The sequence below is a fragment of the Hypomesus transpacificus genome, chromosome 19 (genome assembly GCF_021917145.1).
Source record: "Hypomesus transpacificus isolate Combined female chromosome 19, fHypTra1, whole genome shotgun sequence".
Taxonomy (NCBI): Eukaryota; Metazoa; Chordata; class Actinopteri; order Osmeriformes; family Osmeridae; genus Hypomesus; species Hypomesus transpacificus.
In genome coordinates this window covers 11,062,330-11,079,966 of record NC_061078.1, presented here as the reverse complement: position 1 = coordinate 11,079,966, position 17,637 = coordinate 11,062,330, and the positions used below count along the sequence as shown (strand labels likewise).

General features: G+C 46.3%; 1 protein-coding gene across 3 annotated transcripts; it reads left to right on the top strand.

Moving 5' to 3' along the window:
* The first annotated feature begins 79 nt into the window (after window positions 1–79).
* Window positions 80–15,184, top strand: kif18a (kinesin family member 18A). Of its 3 annotated transcripts, none has more exons than XM_047042106.1 (18): window positions 80–135; window positions 658–1,002; window positions 1,178–1,335; window positions 1,553–1,657; window positions 1,850–1,960; window positions 2,103–2,300; window positions 3,917–4,093; window positions 4,242–4,316; window positions 4,557–4,666; window positions 6,135–6,297; window positions 6,675–6,839; window positions 7,707–7,828; window positions 7,914–8,164; window positions 8,889–8,948; window positions 12,756–13,128; window positions 13,580–13,672; window positions 13,760–13,857; window positions 14,792–15,184. In XM_047042106.1, the coding sequence occupies exons 2-18, from the start codon at window positions 687–689 to the stop codon at window positions 14,926–14,928; spliced, it is 2,712 nt and encodes a 903-aa protein (XP_046898062.1). In that variant the 5' UTR covers window positions 80–135; window positions 658–686; the 3' UTR covers window positions 14,929–15,184. The 3 variants fall into 3 exon arrangements, with proteins under 3 accessions (XP_046898062.1, XP_046898063.1, XP_046898061.1); XM_047042107.1 differs by having other exon boundaries at window positions 103–424; window positions 13,763–13,857; XM_047042105.1 differs by having other exon boundaries at window positions 103–424.
* Window positions 15,185–17,637: the final 2,453 nt, after the last annotated feature.

Here is a 17,637-nt window from a genome sequence, read left to right as displayed (position 1 = left end):
TCGGAATTGAAAGGGTAGTTCCGGTTGTCTAGCCAACGAGTCTGCATACGGAAGTCTCTCGGCCAATCAGAGTTTCTGTAGGGACGGGGGCTAGGCGCTTGTTTTTGAAAATCTTGGCGCTGGGTCGTGGTTGAGGTATATTTAGCTAATGTACACGTTATGATGTCAGTGGCCACTTGTCTTTTATGTTCATCAATGTAAACAATATTTGAATATTAGTGGAGAGTAAGCAGTCAATAGATGTGTTATTTAAGACGTGATTTTATTTGTAGTGAATTGTGCATGTAAAGTGCAGATCAGATCGTTTTTTCTTGCGACTGCCTTTGTCGAGCTGACTATGCTAGGCTAGCTAACTAGCGGTACATCACCGCTAAATCATTATCTAGCTATCGGAATCAAAGCCAGCAATCCAGCTTCTTATACAGTTGAGTAGCTTTGTTTGTTTATGCTATGCATGGTTAAGTTCGCATTTTGTTTTTCTAGATAACACAGCATACAATTTTGAAGTTATCAGCTGTCATCAATGGATGCGCTGGCTTGCTAAGTTTGCTATTTGCTGTTGTGTCATAGCCATTTAGCTAGGCTGATAGTAATAGCTAGTGCCAGCCATTTACCCGTTTACTTTCTCCGTTTGAACTTGTTTGTATTATTTCTCAGAAAAACTGTCGTTTCCAATCAAGACCACGATGACCAGCGACGTGTGCAGCCACGTCAAAGTGGTTGTACGTGTGAGACCATTTAATGACAAAGAGCAGAGTGAGAACTCCAGGAAGGTTGTCCAGGTTGTGGACAACCACATGCTCATCTTTGATCCCAAGGAGCAGGGAATCCCATCTTTTGGGGCACAGAGACTGCGAAACAGAGATCTCAACAAGAAGGCCAGCAAGGACCTGAAGTTTGTCTTTGATAATGTTTTTGGGGAAGATTCTACGCAACTGGACATTTTCGAGAACACCACCAAGGGTGTGCTGGACGGAGTGTTAAATGGTTTCAACTGCACAGGTAAGCTACTGTTTTAACCCAAGCTGGCAAAACATAAACATAGGTGTTCAGCATTCGGGGATTCCAATGTAATATTATTTACATTTAGTCAATTATCTACCACTTACTTACCATCTTAGTATCTAAGTTCAATACATCTCCAAGTAATTGGGCTCATAAAATTGTGAAATTGCAGTGTTTGCATATGGTGCAACTGGAGCAGGCAAGACACACACCATGCTGGGCTGCGGTGGTGATCCAGGTGTAATGTATCGTACCATGAATGAACTCTTCAGACGCATGGACGAGGTCAAGGACGAGAAAGTGTTTGAAATCGCTTTCTCATATCTTGAGGTGAGTTTTTTTGTGCGTCCCACTGATGAAATGAATCAAATGATTTCAATGTTGTCTTACTAGAGAGAGGGTCATGTTGAGGACATGTTGTTACAATGTAGCGCAGAAGGATCAGGGCATAGTGTACAATGTCTAAGTTTGAGGGACTTGCTGGAAGTAAACCAAGACAAAGCATGTTGATGCTTCTCTTGGGGGTGGTGGTGTTGTGGTTTTACAGGTATATAATGAGCAGATTCGGGATCTCCTGGCGAACGTGGGTCCCTTGGCTGTGAGAGAAGACAGCTCCAAAGGGGTAGTGGTTCATGGCCTCACGCTGCACCAGGTGGGGAGACACCAGAGAGTTTGAAATGCATTTAATATGTACCTTTGTTTGAATTTCTTTATGTATATACACTACATTTAAATCTGTGTTTATCTCAGTGAGTGACAAACAGAAGTTAAATAACTTGATGCACAAATGTACAGGAGGAGTTTTTGATATTATTCAATTGTCAATGTATGGGTTTTTCTTCAGCCCAAGTCTGCTGAGCACATTCTGGAGGCGTTGGATTTTGGTAACCGCAACAGGACTCAACACCCCACCGAGATGAACGCCACGTCTTCACGGTCCCACGCTGTGTTCCAGGTAGGCGTGAGCGCTGCAGGTCTACACAAACCAAAGTGTCTCTCCTGTATGCTGTCTCTCTTCTTCTGCATCTCATTACCTATATCTCCCCTCCTGTATCAGTGCACTGCAGTGTGTATGATTGAGTTTTTTTCCTTGGTAGATCTACTTGAGACAGCAGGATAAGTCAGCCAGCCTCAACCCCAACGTGCGCGTCGCCAAGTTGAGCCTTATCGACCTGGCGGGCTCCGAGAGGGCGAGCGCCACCAACGCCAGGGGGGCGAGGCAGAGGGAGGGTGCCAACATCAACCGCTCCCTCCTCGCCCTCGGCAACGTCATCAACGCCCTAGCCAACCCCAAGGTAGAACCACATATAAAACAAAATCTCACAAGTAATGGTTATTAATTGCAATGATCATTAATGTTAATTCTGTTTAGATCTTACTCGTAGGCTGCTAGTACTGCTGAATGTGTCGATTTTTAACGGATCCTATTGAAAGTGTGTGTCAGCCCCACTGCTGAGACAGCATGTATTCCTATGTAGATGGCCAAGTAAAGACATGTTGCATATTTGCTTTCCTGTCCGTTTAGTCTCGACACTTTTACGTTTTTAATTTTACAAAGCGAGCTGTTCAAATGGGATTTTAAATGTTTAGGCTACGTGAACTCCCTGGCTTTCAACTGAGTATAGCCTGAAGGATGACTGTGTTTGATGGTGCTGCATTGTTCCTCACTGTCATAGCCCCACTGCCAGCTGCTTCTTACTGGGGCTGTTTTATTCTTTTGTTAAATGTTATATTTGATCTGCATTTTATTTATTTTCCTATGAAGTGTGTTTTAATTTGTAATGTTGAGGCATTGACTTAATTTATTCTGCCTTTTGTTTAATCTTTAGAGTTATTCTTTTTTAATGTTGTCTTGGTTTCAGGGCCAATTACTTTTTTAGAACAGATTGCAGTTTACATCATACAGCGCTTGACAACTTCCTCAAGCCAACGTTTGGGTTTGAGACAAGCAGCAGCATTTCTGTGTAACTGAAGGATCCTTGTCTTGGCTCAGGCTGCTGGGAGGGTAGCGGAGAGCAGAGCACAGTGTTTGGGTATTATTTCATTCCAGTTGCATACATTAACCTGTCACCGAGTCGTCTCATTTTACTGCCGTCCCAGGGAGGCCACAAGCAGGCACTTGCATTTAGGAAATGCTGCACAAACGTGCCACTGCTGTAGCGAAACGTGATCGCTCATTCACCCCCCCACACACACACACAACCTCCTCGCCTCTCGGGGGTAAGGGGACAGGCATACCTAGCCAGGTATGGCCTAGTTCCGTTTTGTCCTGAACACTGAGCGAAGCAGTTGTTCCACAGTCCAGTCCTCCCATCCATCCCTCCTGCTCCCTCATTTCCTCTCCAGTCCGTTTCCTCTTCCTGTCTGCCTGGCTTCAGCCTCGGCCTACTCTATAAATCCTGTTCTGAGGAAAGAGGTGCTGTGCTTAATTGGGACCACCGCCTTTTATCTGCTCCAGCTATACTCCACCTGTCTGTGTCTCCAAGGGCCTGATGGAAATATAATGTTTCTGAATCCAGATGTGGCTCCCTCAACCTGGGAACACAGCTGGGCTGCCCCAGGTCCTTTGTTTCCTTTCCCATCACCATATTTTTGCAAGTCAACTTCTGTCATCGAAATTCATCATATTGTGAGTGACATTCCTGAACAGCTGTAATTTACCCAGGATGCATCTGTGCTGTTAGTGTGAGTCTGCAAGCTGGGGTCACGCAGGACCCCAAGCATGTGAGATTTAACAGGAATTATAACATTGGAGGATTTGTTTTGGTTTTGTGGGAGCAACCGGCTGGTCTTGCCTGTTAAAGCTTGTCAGTCTGCCTAGTGGACCTGGATGGCCCTAGCTGTCTTGGTTCAAGCTGGATTTTCAGTGGTTTGACTTAACTAACTTTTGTTTTGTTTTGACTTCTTCCAGAATAAGAACACTCACATCCCATACCGGGACAGCAAGCTGACCCGCCTGTTGAAAGACTCTCTGGGGGGGAACTGTAGGACCGTCATGATCGCTAATGTTAGCCCCTCTTCCAAGTCCTACGACGACACCCACAACACGTTAAAGTACGCCAATCGGGCCAAAGAGATCAAGTCCTCGGTTAGTACCCTTACCTGTTCATCTCTTGAATGTCTGAATGACTTTTGAAAATAATATTATTTGCTTGTGTGATTATTTCAAATGCACCAATGTTCTATTTTGTTTTTGTAACTGTTATTGTTGTGTTTGTCATCCATCCTGGTATCAGCTGAAGAGTAATGTAGTGAGCCTGGACAGTCACATCAGCCAGTACGCTGTGATATGTGAGAGGCAGCGGCAGGAGGTAAATAAAGACCATGCACCCATATCTCCATTCTACTTCCTACTGAAGAAGAAAAAAACATTGAGCCTTCCTTGAAAATATCTGATTAGCTTTTTTTTTTGGGGGGGGTTATTTTTTTCATGCCTGAGACCTGGCCAATGTCTGTGTTTTTTAGTCCATTTTATTATTAGTTTCTTTTCTATCTCTTTCTGTCCATTTTATATGTTAAATATGTCTTACATATTTTGTTTGGCATTCCAGATAATCTTGTTAAAGAACAAGATAAAGGAGTATGAGGAGAGGAAGATGCATCCCCTGGCGCCAGGCGTTTCCAATCCCATCCCCAGTCAGAAACTTGCAGAGATGAAGAAGTAAGGCTGGGTGGCTGATGGTGTTGGCCTGAGGCTGGGTGACACAGGCTGGTACAGTTACAGAGAGGCTGGAATTAACTCGCTTAAGATGCTGAAACATTGTAACCTAGAGCTTTGGGGTCTTTGTCCTTTCACACCATTCTTTATTTTTATTATTGAAATCCATAATTTAAAACGACGAGCAGAAAGTACAACGCCCAGTGGATAAGGAGTTTATGCATTTTTGATGGGGGCAGCTGTGAGCCAAGGTTTGTTTAATATAAACATACACATTTATACATTATATAAATCTAGATGCCCCAGATAGCAGAATACCTCTTCCACTATCCTTCTGCAGAGGCGTCTGTAAAACGAAGAGAGATAGAAAGGGAGGAGGAGGTGGTGGTTCTGGTGGGAGGAGGAGTGGAATGGGGGGGGCGGGGGGGGGGGGGGGGAAGCTGAATGAGTCTCACTCCCACGCATTTCATTCACCGGCATCAGAATTCACAACTCGCACAATGAGAGGCTCTGAAGAGAGGCCGCACGCTTCTCACACTATTAAAAATTCAGCAGTCTGGCAAGGCCACGGCGACTTGTACGTCACTGGGGTTACATTGGAGAGTGCAGTCACATCTCAGCGACAAGCTGCTAGCTCCCCCCTCTCCTTGTCTCCCTCTCTTCTCCTTGGATCTCTCCTCCCCACTCTCCTCTCCTCCCCCCTCTCTCTCCTGCTCTCCTCTCCTCCCCCCTCTCCCTCCCCACTCTCCTCTCCCTCCTGCTCTCCTCTCCCTCCCACTCTCCTCTCCTCCCCCCTCTCCCTCCTGCTCTCCTCCCCCCTCTCCCTCCCCACTCTCCTCTCCCTCCCCACTCTCCTCTCCCTCCCCACTCTCCTCTCCCTCCCACTCTCCTCTCCCTCCCCACTCTCCTCTCCCTCCCCACTCTCCTCTCCCTCCTGCTCTCCTCTCCCTCCCACTCTCCTCTCCCTCCCCACTCTCCCCTCCCTCCCCACTCTCCCCTCCCTCTCCTCCCCCCCCCACTCCCTCCCCACTCTCCTCTCCCTCCTGCTCTCCTCCCCCCTCTCCCTCCCCACTCTCCTCTCCCTCCCCACTCTCCTCTCCCTCCCCACTCTCCTCTCCCTCCCCACTCTCCCCTCCCTCCCCACTCTCCTCTCTTCTCCTAGCTCTCCCCTCTCCTCCTGTCTGCTCCTGGCCTTACCCCCCCCCCTCCTGTCTAACTGCACATGTATTGAAACGCATCTCTCCCTGGTTGAAGCATCATTCATACCTGTTGAATGGACAACTTTCAGAATGGTATCGGGGAAAAGGAGAGAAAGAAAAATGGCTGTCATTAATAAAATAACCTTTTCCCTGTCGTTGAATAAAGTGTTTTCTGTTCATCCCTTTTTCATGCTTTGATTCTACAGCAGCCACCTGTGTTTTGTCAGACAACCTTTAAAAAAAAAAAAAAAAACATCTGTCCTCCCCTCCAGGATGTCAGATTCTCTCCACAGCGTGTTCTCCAGCCAGGCCCAGATCAGACGGGAGCAGCTGCTTCTGGAACGCCAGCTGAAGGATAACAAGCTACGGCAGCATTTCAGCGAGGAGACCAACCTGCATGTTCAGCTCTTCTGCGCCAAGGACAAGACCGACAAGGTGTGTTCTCTGAGGCTGCGTGTGGCGCGGAGCGCCCGAGGCTACTAGCCTTACTGTGATACTGGGCAGAGATCAACCCAGCATCTCCCTCCACTCATTTGCTCACCACAGACCCAACACTTCTTTAAACCGGAATGTTGTCAGTTTCCCTAAGTTTTCACTCGAGCTCAGGCCCTCAGTCCTAGCAAAAATACTCCCCTTGTTCCAGTTCTACCCCGTGCACCTCCCCCTTTAAACCCCATTGAGAAGTTTCAGCGATGTTTCCGTGAAACAACAGGTGCCCAGCCTCGACCCGAGCCTCCCTCCACTGTCAGCAGTGACAGAGGTGTTTGTCCTTATTGTTATTTTGACTTTTTTTTCTGTTTCTATTTGTCCAGGCCACCTGTAAGCACGAGCGGCGCCTGGCCTCCCTGCTGACTCAGCAGCAGCACCTGTGCCAGCGGCTCGGGGACACGGAGGTGCGCTTCCTGGAAAACGACGGCTGGCTTCACCGCCTTGAGAACGAGATGAAGCTGCTGGGAGAAGAGGCACAGGCCCCAGAGGTGAGGAGGCCCGGGGAGGTGGGGAGGCCCGGGGAGGTGGAGAGGCCCGGGGAGGTAGGGAGGCCCAGGGAGGTGGAGAGGCCCGGGGAGGTAGGGAGGCCCAGGGAGGTGGGGAGGCCAGGGGAGGTGGTGCCCCAGAGCGGAGGGAGGGAACTGGGGTTGAGGGGGGGAGGTCTGGTGGGTCTGGTGAGACAGTGAAACAGGAAGCAGAGGGGGAGTAGGGGGAGGTAGATGGATGACAAGGAGCCAAAGTTCGAAGCAACAGAGAAGGATACCCAACTGATGTACTGTAGTTAGCAGCAGCAAACCTAGTTAGCTGCTCGGCTACTGGTCACCTAGAGGGATATCTCCAGGGCTGTCTTTGAGTGGGTGGTTAGTGCCAAACCTAGAATCAGTTGGCCCTGTGTAGTTCTGCTGGCTGGTTTGTTATTGAATGTCCGCTGCTGTGTCCAGTGGTGTTGTAATACCTATTGTTTTGCTCCCAGCTGTTCAGCCAGTAATGAGAGGCGTGCTCGTTCCGATTTCTCCTGCTCGCTCGCTCTCTCTCTCGTGGAGCTCTGAGGAGAATAAATCAATGATCTTTACTTATCCCTCTGCTCGGCCACTTACCTACTACCATGTCAGTGTATTCCTTTTTCTTCTTTTTTCCAAGCATTCCCCTTAGTCTTCCAGGAAGTGGACCAGAACAGTGACGCACCGGATGGTCAAATGTTCTCTCTGCTTTTTGAGTTTCTCACGCCTGAGCTCTTACCCGGAAGATGACTTCTCAGAGGAAGCCTGGCGCTAAATAAGTCACTACCTACCGTCTCACCCCACCCTCTCTCTTTCCCTTCCGTCCCTGCTCTACCTGTCCCCTCTTCCTCTCAGCCTCTCCAGAGAGAGCTGCACAGCCACAGGCTGCAGTTGCAGGTGGAGGACCTGAAGCAGCACATTGAGCAGATGACCCACCTGATCGGCCTGCAAGACCAGGAGAACAAGCACACCAGGAAGTAAGGAGCGTCACCTCCCCTCCTTCTCCCGTCAGATCAGGACATGCGTTTCAGAGACGTTGATGTTGTTGTGTTCTCTCCCTAGGTTGTTGACCGTCTTGCTACCAGCCTATAGTAGACACTACAGCACCCTGAAGGGGGCGGGGCTTCTAACGACCAGTGATGACGCTGAGAACCAGCAATTGGAGCACCTGGTGCTGAGGGAGAGGGGCGTGGTCTGGGCTGACCAGGAGAAGGCGGAGCAGCAGAGAGGGGCGGAGTCACATGCCGAGGGTTTTAGGCTGGCGCCCATCTTGACGTTTTCTCACCTCGCCGGCCATCTGAACAGCCCCTGTAGTGAGTTACCACAACTGTCTCTCTCTCTCTTATATATACATCCCTCCCTTCGCTTTGATGACATCCCGCCTGTGGGGCTGACAACATGGCATGACCCTGGTGCCGGCAAGCCTTCCTCGATGGCTATGATACTGTCCATTAGCTGGGGCACCCTGCACCTGTCCTCCTGTCACACCACAGGCCTTGCTCTCATTGCCTGTCCTCCTGTCTCCCTCTCCTCCTGTGCCTGGAGCTGAGTAATGCACCGTCATTCGACCTCTAAGTCGTCTCTCCCCCTCTCATCCACCTCCCCCCAACCCTCCAGTACAACACAATACAAACCACTACCCTTTACTAATGGGTCTCATTGTATCTGGGGGGGGGTTTGTCTCAGTAAAATGGCCTTGGGATTATACTGTATGCGTCCCTCAACCTCCAGTTGATCTGAAGTCTGCATTAGGTGTGTGTGAGAGTAACACTGTGTGTGTGACTAACACTGTGTGTGCGTGTGTGTGTAACACTGTGTGTGTGACTAACATTGTGTGTGTGTGTAACACTGTGTGTGTGTGTGTGTGTAACACTGTGTGTGTAATACTGTGTGTGTAACACTGTGTGTGTGTAATACTGTGTGTGTGTAATACTGTGTGTGTGTGTGTAACACTGTGTGTGTGTGTAACACTGTGTGTGTGTAATACTGTGTGTGTGTAACACTGTGTGTGTGTAATACTGTGTGTGTGTCTACCAGGTGCTGACAGCCACAGAAGGAGAGTGTCCCTTCGTCTCCTAGTCTCTCCATCATGTAAAGGTAAACGTGTGTGTCCTGTCCCCCTGTAGGCCTTCCCTCCCTGCTCCCCTACTGCCTCTGGCTGGCTGGCTGGCTGGCTGGCTGGCTGGCTGGCTGGCTTCTTTCCTTCTTTTCCTTGGTCACCCCTTCCTAAAATAGTTAGATAAATTATTTTATTGGACCGTTTTAGTCTTTTTAAGTGACAATTTTATGCTTGGGTGTGTAGTGGAAATGTATTAGAATTTATTTGTGGCTCTCTGACATCTTGTAAGTGAAGTGATAATAATAATGACCTTTTCCCGCATAATCATAGTTTACGGAAAAGAACGTGCGGAGGGGAGCTGGGGTGAAAAAAAACTGCCAAATAATTCTGCAGTGAAATGAATTTGATTTACCGCCATGCAGCTCAGTAGACATCCTGTTCTGGTGCAGTTCATGAAATGAAATAACACTGAAAGTGCCTTCAGAGGAAGGGAGCGTACCAGGTGGGGGTTGTAACCATTAGGGACCCAGATCAGCTACGTTGAAATATGGACGTCCAAATTGGTGGTAATGATATTTTCTGCAGAACAGGTGGTCGACGTGTAATTGTAACGCATCGTGGGAAATGTTTCGATTTAAGGAAAAACACAACGACCACAGCTCAGGGACAGGAAACGGAGTGAAGAGAAAATGGCAGTTATTGGTTGTTGTTTCTCCACCCCCACCACCATCATTATAAATCAACTTAAATGAATGTTTTTCATGAGACTGAAGGTGCGAGTGTGTTCCCTGCAACGTTGGTTTGTTGTCTGTAGCATGAGATGAGCTCCTGCCCTGAGCATCAGTGCTCCCATCTGTTGGGGGGAGAGGAGAGGTTATCATACGTGTGACCTTTCCACATGATTCGACACCCTGGCAGTAACCAGTATCCAGCCCGTTATCACCTTTTAGCACAGCATGGACTGCTCTCGCTCTTTCTCTCTTTATTTGCTCTCCATCTCTTTTCCCGATTCTCTCTCTCCCAGTCTCCCCTCTCCTACTCTGCCTCTTTCTTCTCTGTTCTCTCTCTTGCTGTCGCTCTCACACAGCTCTGACCTCTTTTGTCTTTCCCTTCATCTCTCACTTCCTCCCCTGCTTATTTCCTTCTACCTCCTTCTCCTTTGTCTCTCCTATATTCTCTCTTCCTTCCGGACTCCTCTCTGTGTCTCTCGCCTCCTCGCCTTTTCGCTCCTTCGTTCCCTCCATCTATGGCGTGTACCCCCCTCCCCTCCTGCTCTCTATGTTGTACTCAGTCAATCTGGAATCCAACCCTCCGCCCAGCCTCCTCCCAACCCTCTCCAGCTTCATTCATGAAAATGCTAATCCACCACAAGGAAGGGAGGGAGAGGGAGGGAGGGAGGGAGGGAGGGAGGGAGGGAGGGAGGGAGGGAGGGAGGGAGGGAGGGAGGGAGGGAGGGAGGGAGGGACTGTATGTCTGCAGGAAGAGAGAGAGGGAGGGAGAGTGTCTGCAGGGACCGAGCAAGCCAGTGTACACCCCTGCCTGTCCTCTCAGTGGTAGAGGCAGCAGGCAGCAGCCAGGCGACCCTAATTCAACGCTCTCCACCAGAAATAGCACCTCATGCATGTATTAATCCCCTGCAATCCAAAAATATGTGATTGAAGGAACTTGGCCCCCATTTATCCACAGGGCCAGAAGCCCCCCTCCCTTCCCGTCAGAGAGCAGTGCCATATATCTGTGCCCCATTCTCCTGTCTGTCTGAGCCCTGACGCAAATTTGCTAAATATTGCATTCTGCAATTTGCGTTAATATATAGGTCTATTAATCATACTGTGTGGGCTGTATGCGTACTGTCCTCTCACACCGTAAGCTCTCCCCTTAAGAATTCGATTTGACAAATTGAAAATATGCTCTTCCTCCTTTTAGTTTGGTCTTTAGATTTTCATCAGTTTTTCTATTTGAGCTTTTATTTATTTGTTCCTATGAATGGTTAAAAGACACTGGCCTCCTGTTTTTTTTATGATTACTATTCCCAGAGGGTCGTCTCTTTTTATGACAAAGATGATTGGAGCGGTTGAAAGCAAGCGAAAGGTGGGCAGGTGGGTCTCAGCCCTCTGCTCCACTCCTCTGTCCAGACGTGGTGAAGTAGCAGCCCTTCACTTGGAGAGCTCCATGTGTCAGCCGGCTCCACGGGAGCGGGGCGGGCAGCTCTGTTTGGCGTCAGCATGTGAGCGATGCAGCTGCTGTGGGTTTCGCTGCAACAAGTGAACCCGCCTCATGCCACTGTGCAACGTGCCTCCCCGACTCCAGCTCAGCTTCCCTCACCCCAGACGCACGCTTCCACACAGAGCCAGGGCCCTGCAACACTTGGGCACCTGCAGACCACTGCAACCAACAGGTCTGGTTTGATGTCAGCTCCGGTGGATTATATTTTTAGACTTAATCTCAGTAGGATTATGTGGGCCTGTGGCGTTCGGTTTTACAACACCCTGCCCTTTTTAAACGCAGTCCTCTCTGTGTGTGTAGGGCCAGGGTAAAGCATCTGTTCTGTAGTGAACGAGTGATGAGGATGATGATGATGAATAATTAATGATTAGCCTTTGGAAGAGTTGTTTTTGAGTTGTTTGTTCAGTTAGAGATCAGGCCTGTGTGATTAGTCATACGCTGGTTTGTTTTTGTTCAGTAGCTTCCTCGGTCTTCAACATAAGTGTGTCACATAAGTAAGGGTATGTAGCCCTGGCTGTTTGAGTCACGGCGTGTGACGTGGTCATCCTCCCAGTTCTCAATCCGACAGGTTGTAGAGCTGGTGAGTCATCCTACTGTGTTAGAGCTGCTCATCTGTGCTATAAACACCCAAATGACAATTTGGTATCAAACTACGTCTCTGGTAGTTACATTTAAGTGTTTTAACAGCTTGTGTTGTTGTTGTCCATAGTAGTTGTCTAATCTCGTGTGTGTGTGTGTTATTTTTATTAAATTATTTTCAATCTGGAACTTCTTTTCTTCTGTCTTTCTCTTGACTCCAGTATGGATTTCCGTTTTGCAAGTTATCATCTTTCTACTTCTGCCACTGCATGTCCCTGTCACAGTGGCATGAGTCAGGGCCGGTGAAACTTAATTTGTGAGCATAAACGTGTCCCTTAGTGTCCTACACCTCTGATTTGTGTCTGCGGTGAGTTAAAGGTCACCAGCGTCACATTCTCAAGACGCGTCTGTTTTATACCCGCTGACGATAGATTACAACACGTATTACTGACAATCACCAGTTATCCACCCTCCTTAGCCTGTGTGTGTGGTTTCTTGTGTGGTATTCTGTCTTTCGAGTACTGCCACCCAAGGATCTAAACATTTAATTCAATAAAGTATAATTTATGGTGCTCCGACACAGGGTCAAGCAATGGATGAGATTGCTATGGAAACCTGGTGCTTTAAGTTGGTGAACGTCCTCATGCTATAGCAGCATCCTCTTTGCACCAGCAGTTTCTGTTGCACTATGGATGTGTGTAGACAGTGTCTGAGCATGTTGCTTTTGGAGAATTGATATCTAAGGTTTTCACGTCAACACCAGTCATGACTGAGCTTCAGTTAGAACAAAGGGCTTTGACTCACTTGGCTTTACCAGTTCATAGGCTTGAAATATGTTTTAATTATATAGGCTACTACAAATTTGTGTTTATAAAAAACATAACATGCTCAAAAGGGCCTTAACGTTAATTATGAGGGGAAAACCAGGCAGAATTCAACACTAGACTAAATACCAGTATATTTGTATAATGTGATATTAGTCCTCTAAATATTTGGGTGTGTTTACCAATGTTGTGAACTATTGTGTTCTCCACGCCCAATAGGAGAGCAGACAGGCCAGGGTCAACCTGAGAAGAAGCCAACCAGGAGGAAGCTAGCTGTGTCTCCTCCTACCAACCCAAACTCCAATGTTGGCTCCTCCCAGCCGCACAGCCCCATGGTCCTACAGGAAGTACTGAAACAGGAAGAAATGTATCCACTCCAGTACACACCAGAGCCAATTCAGAACACTCCCTCCTCTCTCCTGCTTCTTCGCCCATCTGACACCAATGACCCCAACATGACCTTCGACATCACAGACTGTGATGACCCTGCTAACACCACAGGCAGACAGACAGATTCCACATCGTGCCTCCCCACTGGTTCCATCCACTTACAACCTTCCAGGTTGGATGACTCCATCCAACCCACAAAAAGGTGCAGTGATTATGTCATTAATAGTTGCAAACCTCCACAGATTCTTAAGTCTCAAGGTGTAGATCTTCTTTCACTTATTCAGAACTGAGAATGTCAACAGCACTCCTGGAGGTTGACTGTAGGCAGAGTTCAAGTCTTCTACTATGACTACATTAACATTTCTCCTGTTCAGATGGGGTAACAAAATAAAATAATACATTTCAAGCAGCAAGTTTTGATCCCATTTCAGAATTCCTGTAGATTTTCCAGTTTTAAGCCTCTTCCATCTCAAGGAACCATGTCCAGTTCTTACATTACACGGTTGCTTTTTCAGCTGTTACATCTTTGGCATGGCACTGAGCACACTAGAGGCCTGTCAAAATGCATTTGTGTGGGTCTGTTGATGATTCAATTAGATATTTAGGTAAATTAACCAATTACTTCTTTTGTGTGTCCAATATGTGCCCCCCAGGCTGGCTATACCTTCCCTGTTTGACCTGAGCCGTAATAACAAGCCTCGCTACACGGCCATGACCTCAGCCGCGCAGGGCAAACGCAAATACTGGTACGATTCTCGCGCTCGGCCCACTACTTGTTTATCCATGATGTATATCTATTAACTTTTTTTTTCCTCTCTTTCTCTTTTGTTCAGTAGCATGAAAGTGGCTGCAGACCACACAGCACCAAAGCGCATCAAGCAGGATCCTGCCTCCTTGGCCAGCCGGCCACTACGAGTGCGTCGCATGCCTGGTGAGTTCACCACTTAACAACAACACGCCTTTGAAAACTGATTATAAGCGTCAAAAGGAATTTAAAGTAATGACAGAACAGGATTGTCTTCAGGATGAACCGTAAATACAACATCCCTCTTTTTTATTCCATTCTCTTCTCGCTGACCCCCAGTACAAGGCTCGTTTGGGTTAAATGTTTTCCCAAGCCTGACACGCGTTAACGACACAAGATGTCCTGTACTCTAAGCTCCTCGTATTGAGTTCATTGATTAGTTGGCCCATGTTGACATGGGATGTTGAAGTGGCCTTGGTTCGCTGTGATGCTTTGGTCAGCCAGAGGAAAAAGCATCTATGTTAGCCAACTGAAGGGCTAAAAAAAATCTAAACATTTCCCCCTGAAATACGTTTCCGTTTTTTGGAATCTTCTTAGCCTCACTGACCTTGTGCTACACAGGATGTTGACTATGACACATCTATCAGCTGCAGCTTAACGTAGGTCAGGACTAGACAGGACCAGGGGCCTGCTATGGCCTGTGTTTACACATTGATTCAGTGTCTAAACAACTCACCCATTCCTTGTGTGAAAACCTTAAGATTTTCTCCCCACAGTTATATCCCACACCTTTTTATACTTTAGGCTTCACAGATTTAGGTTTTTGTTTGTTTGTTTGTTTTTTAAAGAAAATGTAATCAATAAATGTTCCTCGAAACATGTACTGAAAATATAACTTCAGAGAGAACTCCCTATTTAGGCATGTTGAAAATAAATGGAAAAAAACATGTTCGGCAGATACTGATGAATCTCATACAATTAAGTCATTTCTAACAATGCAGAAGCCACATCCTTAACCCCCACTCATCAGTTGTCCTCATTCTGAATGTTAATTAGTGTCAGTCTCAGTCTATCTTTAATAACGGACCTTCTGTTTTCCTGCTGGCCTCGCTGTCCTCAGGATCAGAAGAGAACGAGCCTCGGAGAGTGGTCAGAAGCGTGTCGGAGGGGAACCTCAACTTCTTGGAGGTCAGGAAGCCTAAGTCGCTCTTCTACAAGACATCGCAGCAGTTCAAGAAAGTGGCCAAGAGGTTGTAAAAAAAAAAAAAAGAAAAAGGAATGCTATGGCATAAAGTGGACCCCTGTGTAAATACTGGGCAGAGGAGATAGAATAAGTCCTATGGATTTGATGTTTGATTTGCTACATAGAAATTTGACTTGTGTAGGTATATGTCTTTTTAGCCATTTAAATTGTTTTTAGACAATTAAAAGTTGCAACTTTTTTTGTACAGATGCTTACAATCGTTGACCATCGCATCGTGATTCTGTTTTGACTGAATAAATCTACTTGATGAAATTTATATTCGTTTAGTACTTTTGTTTTGTTGACATTCAAATTCTTGCCTACCTTTTATATTTAAAAAAAATATATATATCAAATATACACTGTGGCCAAAAGTATGTGGACACCTGACCATGACACCACTATGAGGTTATTGAACATTCCCAATTCTAAAACGATCACGCATTAATATGGATCCCCCCATAACAGCTGCCACTCTTGTTGAAAGCTGTCCTCAAGATTTTGGAGCATCTGTGTTCATTTCTGCCCATCCAGCCAAAAGAGCATTTGTGAGGTCAGGCACTGATGTTGGATGGGAAGGCCTGGCTTGCGATCGCCGTTCCAATACATCCCAAAGGTCTTTAATGGGAATGAGGTCTGGGCCCTCACCAAATGCACATGATTAGTCATTGCTGTCTTGAATTTGAACATGAAGAAGGCCAGAAAGTTAGTTTTTAATTAAATGAATTGCCATGTTTAACAAGAAAAAAAACAAGCCTGGTAATGAGAGATAGGTAGAACCCCCCCCTCTCCCACCCCCCTCCAGCCTTGAGTAACTGCATTCATATGCAGTCTACGAGCCGTAACAATGTTGTACATGCAATCTGATCCCCACCCCCTTTCTCTGTTGTGGCTGTGTTCATCTCCAGGCCTCTGTGAGAGAGAGATGGGGGGGGATCAAAGACATGGAATATGTCTGGAAAGAACTAGTCTCGTCACTTTGAATTCAGTCTTGCAACTTTCAGTGGCATAGCATTCAAGGTGAGCTTTATTTTTAGCCATGAAGCTCAATGCATATATCAACACTCTACTGCGCAAGCACTGACACACTCGCTCTCATTCACAAGAATGTCTTCATTGTGGCTTTTTTTCTTCTATCTTTTTCTTTTTTTTTTTACTAAAGTTTATTAACCTCCTCTTAGCCAATAGGGTGAATGCTGCGTTTTACCCACTGACCAATGATACGGATCTAGAGGTTGGAGGTAGATGTTGCTTAGCAACTGCAGGTAGAATCTCGGATCATGTCAGAGTCATTGTCTTATCTCGCCACCCGGAGCAACATCACATGCTATGTGTTGTGATTTAAGGAGAGATTAAAAAAACTTGAGAAAATGCGTCAAAGAACTTGAAGCTGTTGGTTCTATTTCTGTGCAGTTACAGTGTATATATACTTTTTTGATTGTTCTGTGTTGCATTGGCCCTTTAAGACAATCCATTTGTAAACTGTTGTCAATGAATTGTATAGGCCTACGTAAAGCAGTATACTACCTATTGAAATTGTTGTTTTGAAAGCAATGGGGAACATTTGTTTAATAAACAGAGAACTGTGGTTTCAATTCATCTGAATGAATAGCCTTTTTTTTACCAATTATTTTGGAAATGTCTGTCATGGATCAAGTCATTATTGTGGTACATGTGATTACATCCTTAACTCCCCTGCTACCTGCTTCTGTATAACAAGAGTCACAGATCACAATCACACTTATGTTAGCCAACATGCGTCCTGCTGAGTTGATAATTTATTTCATGATCAGACTTGATAAGACACATCTACAGGGTACAGTATTGACCTGTATTTTTCACTCCCAATTATTCATAAACTACCATAAAGACAAAAGAACATTGCATGTTACCTACACAATGTATGCTACATGGTGCATGTCAACATAAACGGCACACATGACACCGATGTATAGTGGACACAGCATGGAGGAAAACATCCAACAGGAACAAACAAGACGTGTGTATACCAGGCACAGTGAAATCTCAAGAGTTGTGAATTGAAACATGACCGTATACATTCTGAACAGTGTGACAGTGGACCACTGTGGGAGAGCAAAGTGAACGCTTCAGATGTTCCCCTCTCCAGGAAGGTTTCTGTTGTGGGCCAAGGGCAGGAGACAGAGACAGACAGAGGGGATTTGTAGGTAGATACTAAGAGACAATTGCAGCTCCTGGTTTCCATGACAGGTACTGAGGAGAGCATGTCTTGACTCCCACACAGCAGCATAAACAAACGTACAGTACAACCCTCTCTCCTACAGTGTTGCTTTACTACCCAGCAACTCAACACACCTCTGATCACTTTGTTTTCTGTCAGTTGGAAATTATTTGCAAGACTTGTTTTTTAGAAATCTGTGTTCAACTCATTTTTTGTGGTTAACCATTTGACTGTAGTCCATACCTTAATCTGGGCATTTGTATGTAAATTCCCAACAAATGGTGCAGATATTTTAAGTCCATGCTTGTCCAGTGCAATGCCACAAACTACTTTGGTGGCATTATTATCAACGTCCTCTTTTTTTCTATTTGCATCTATAACACTTCACACATTTCTATCAGTCCTTCTCAGTCTCTTTCAGCTCAGCATCCAGTAATACTTAAGGAAAATATTTAAATGGAGTTATGGAAATCCCTGCTATGCAACCTGGATTTGAAATGTAAAACAGTGGACATGTAGATGG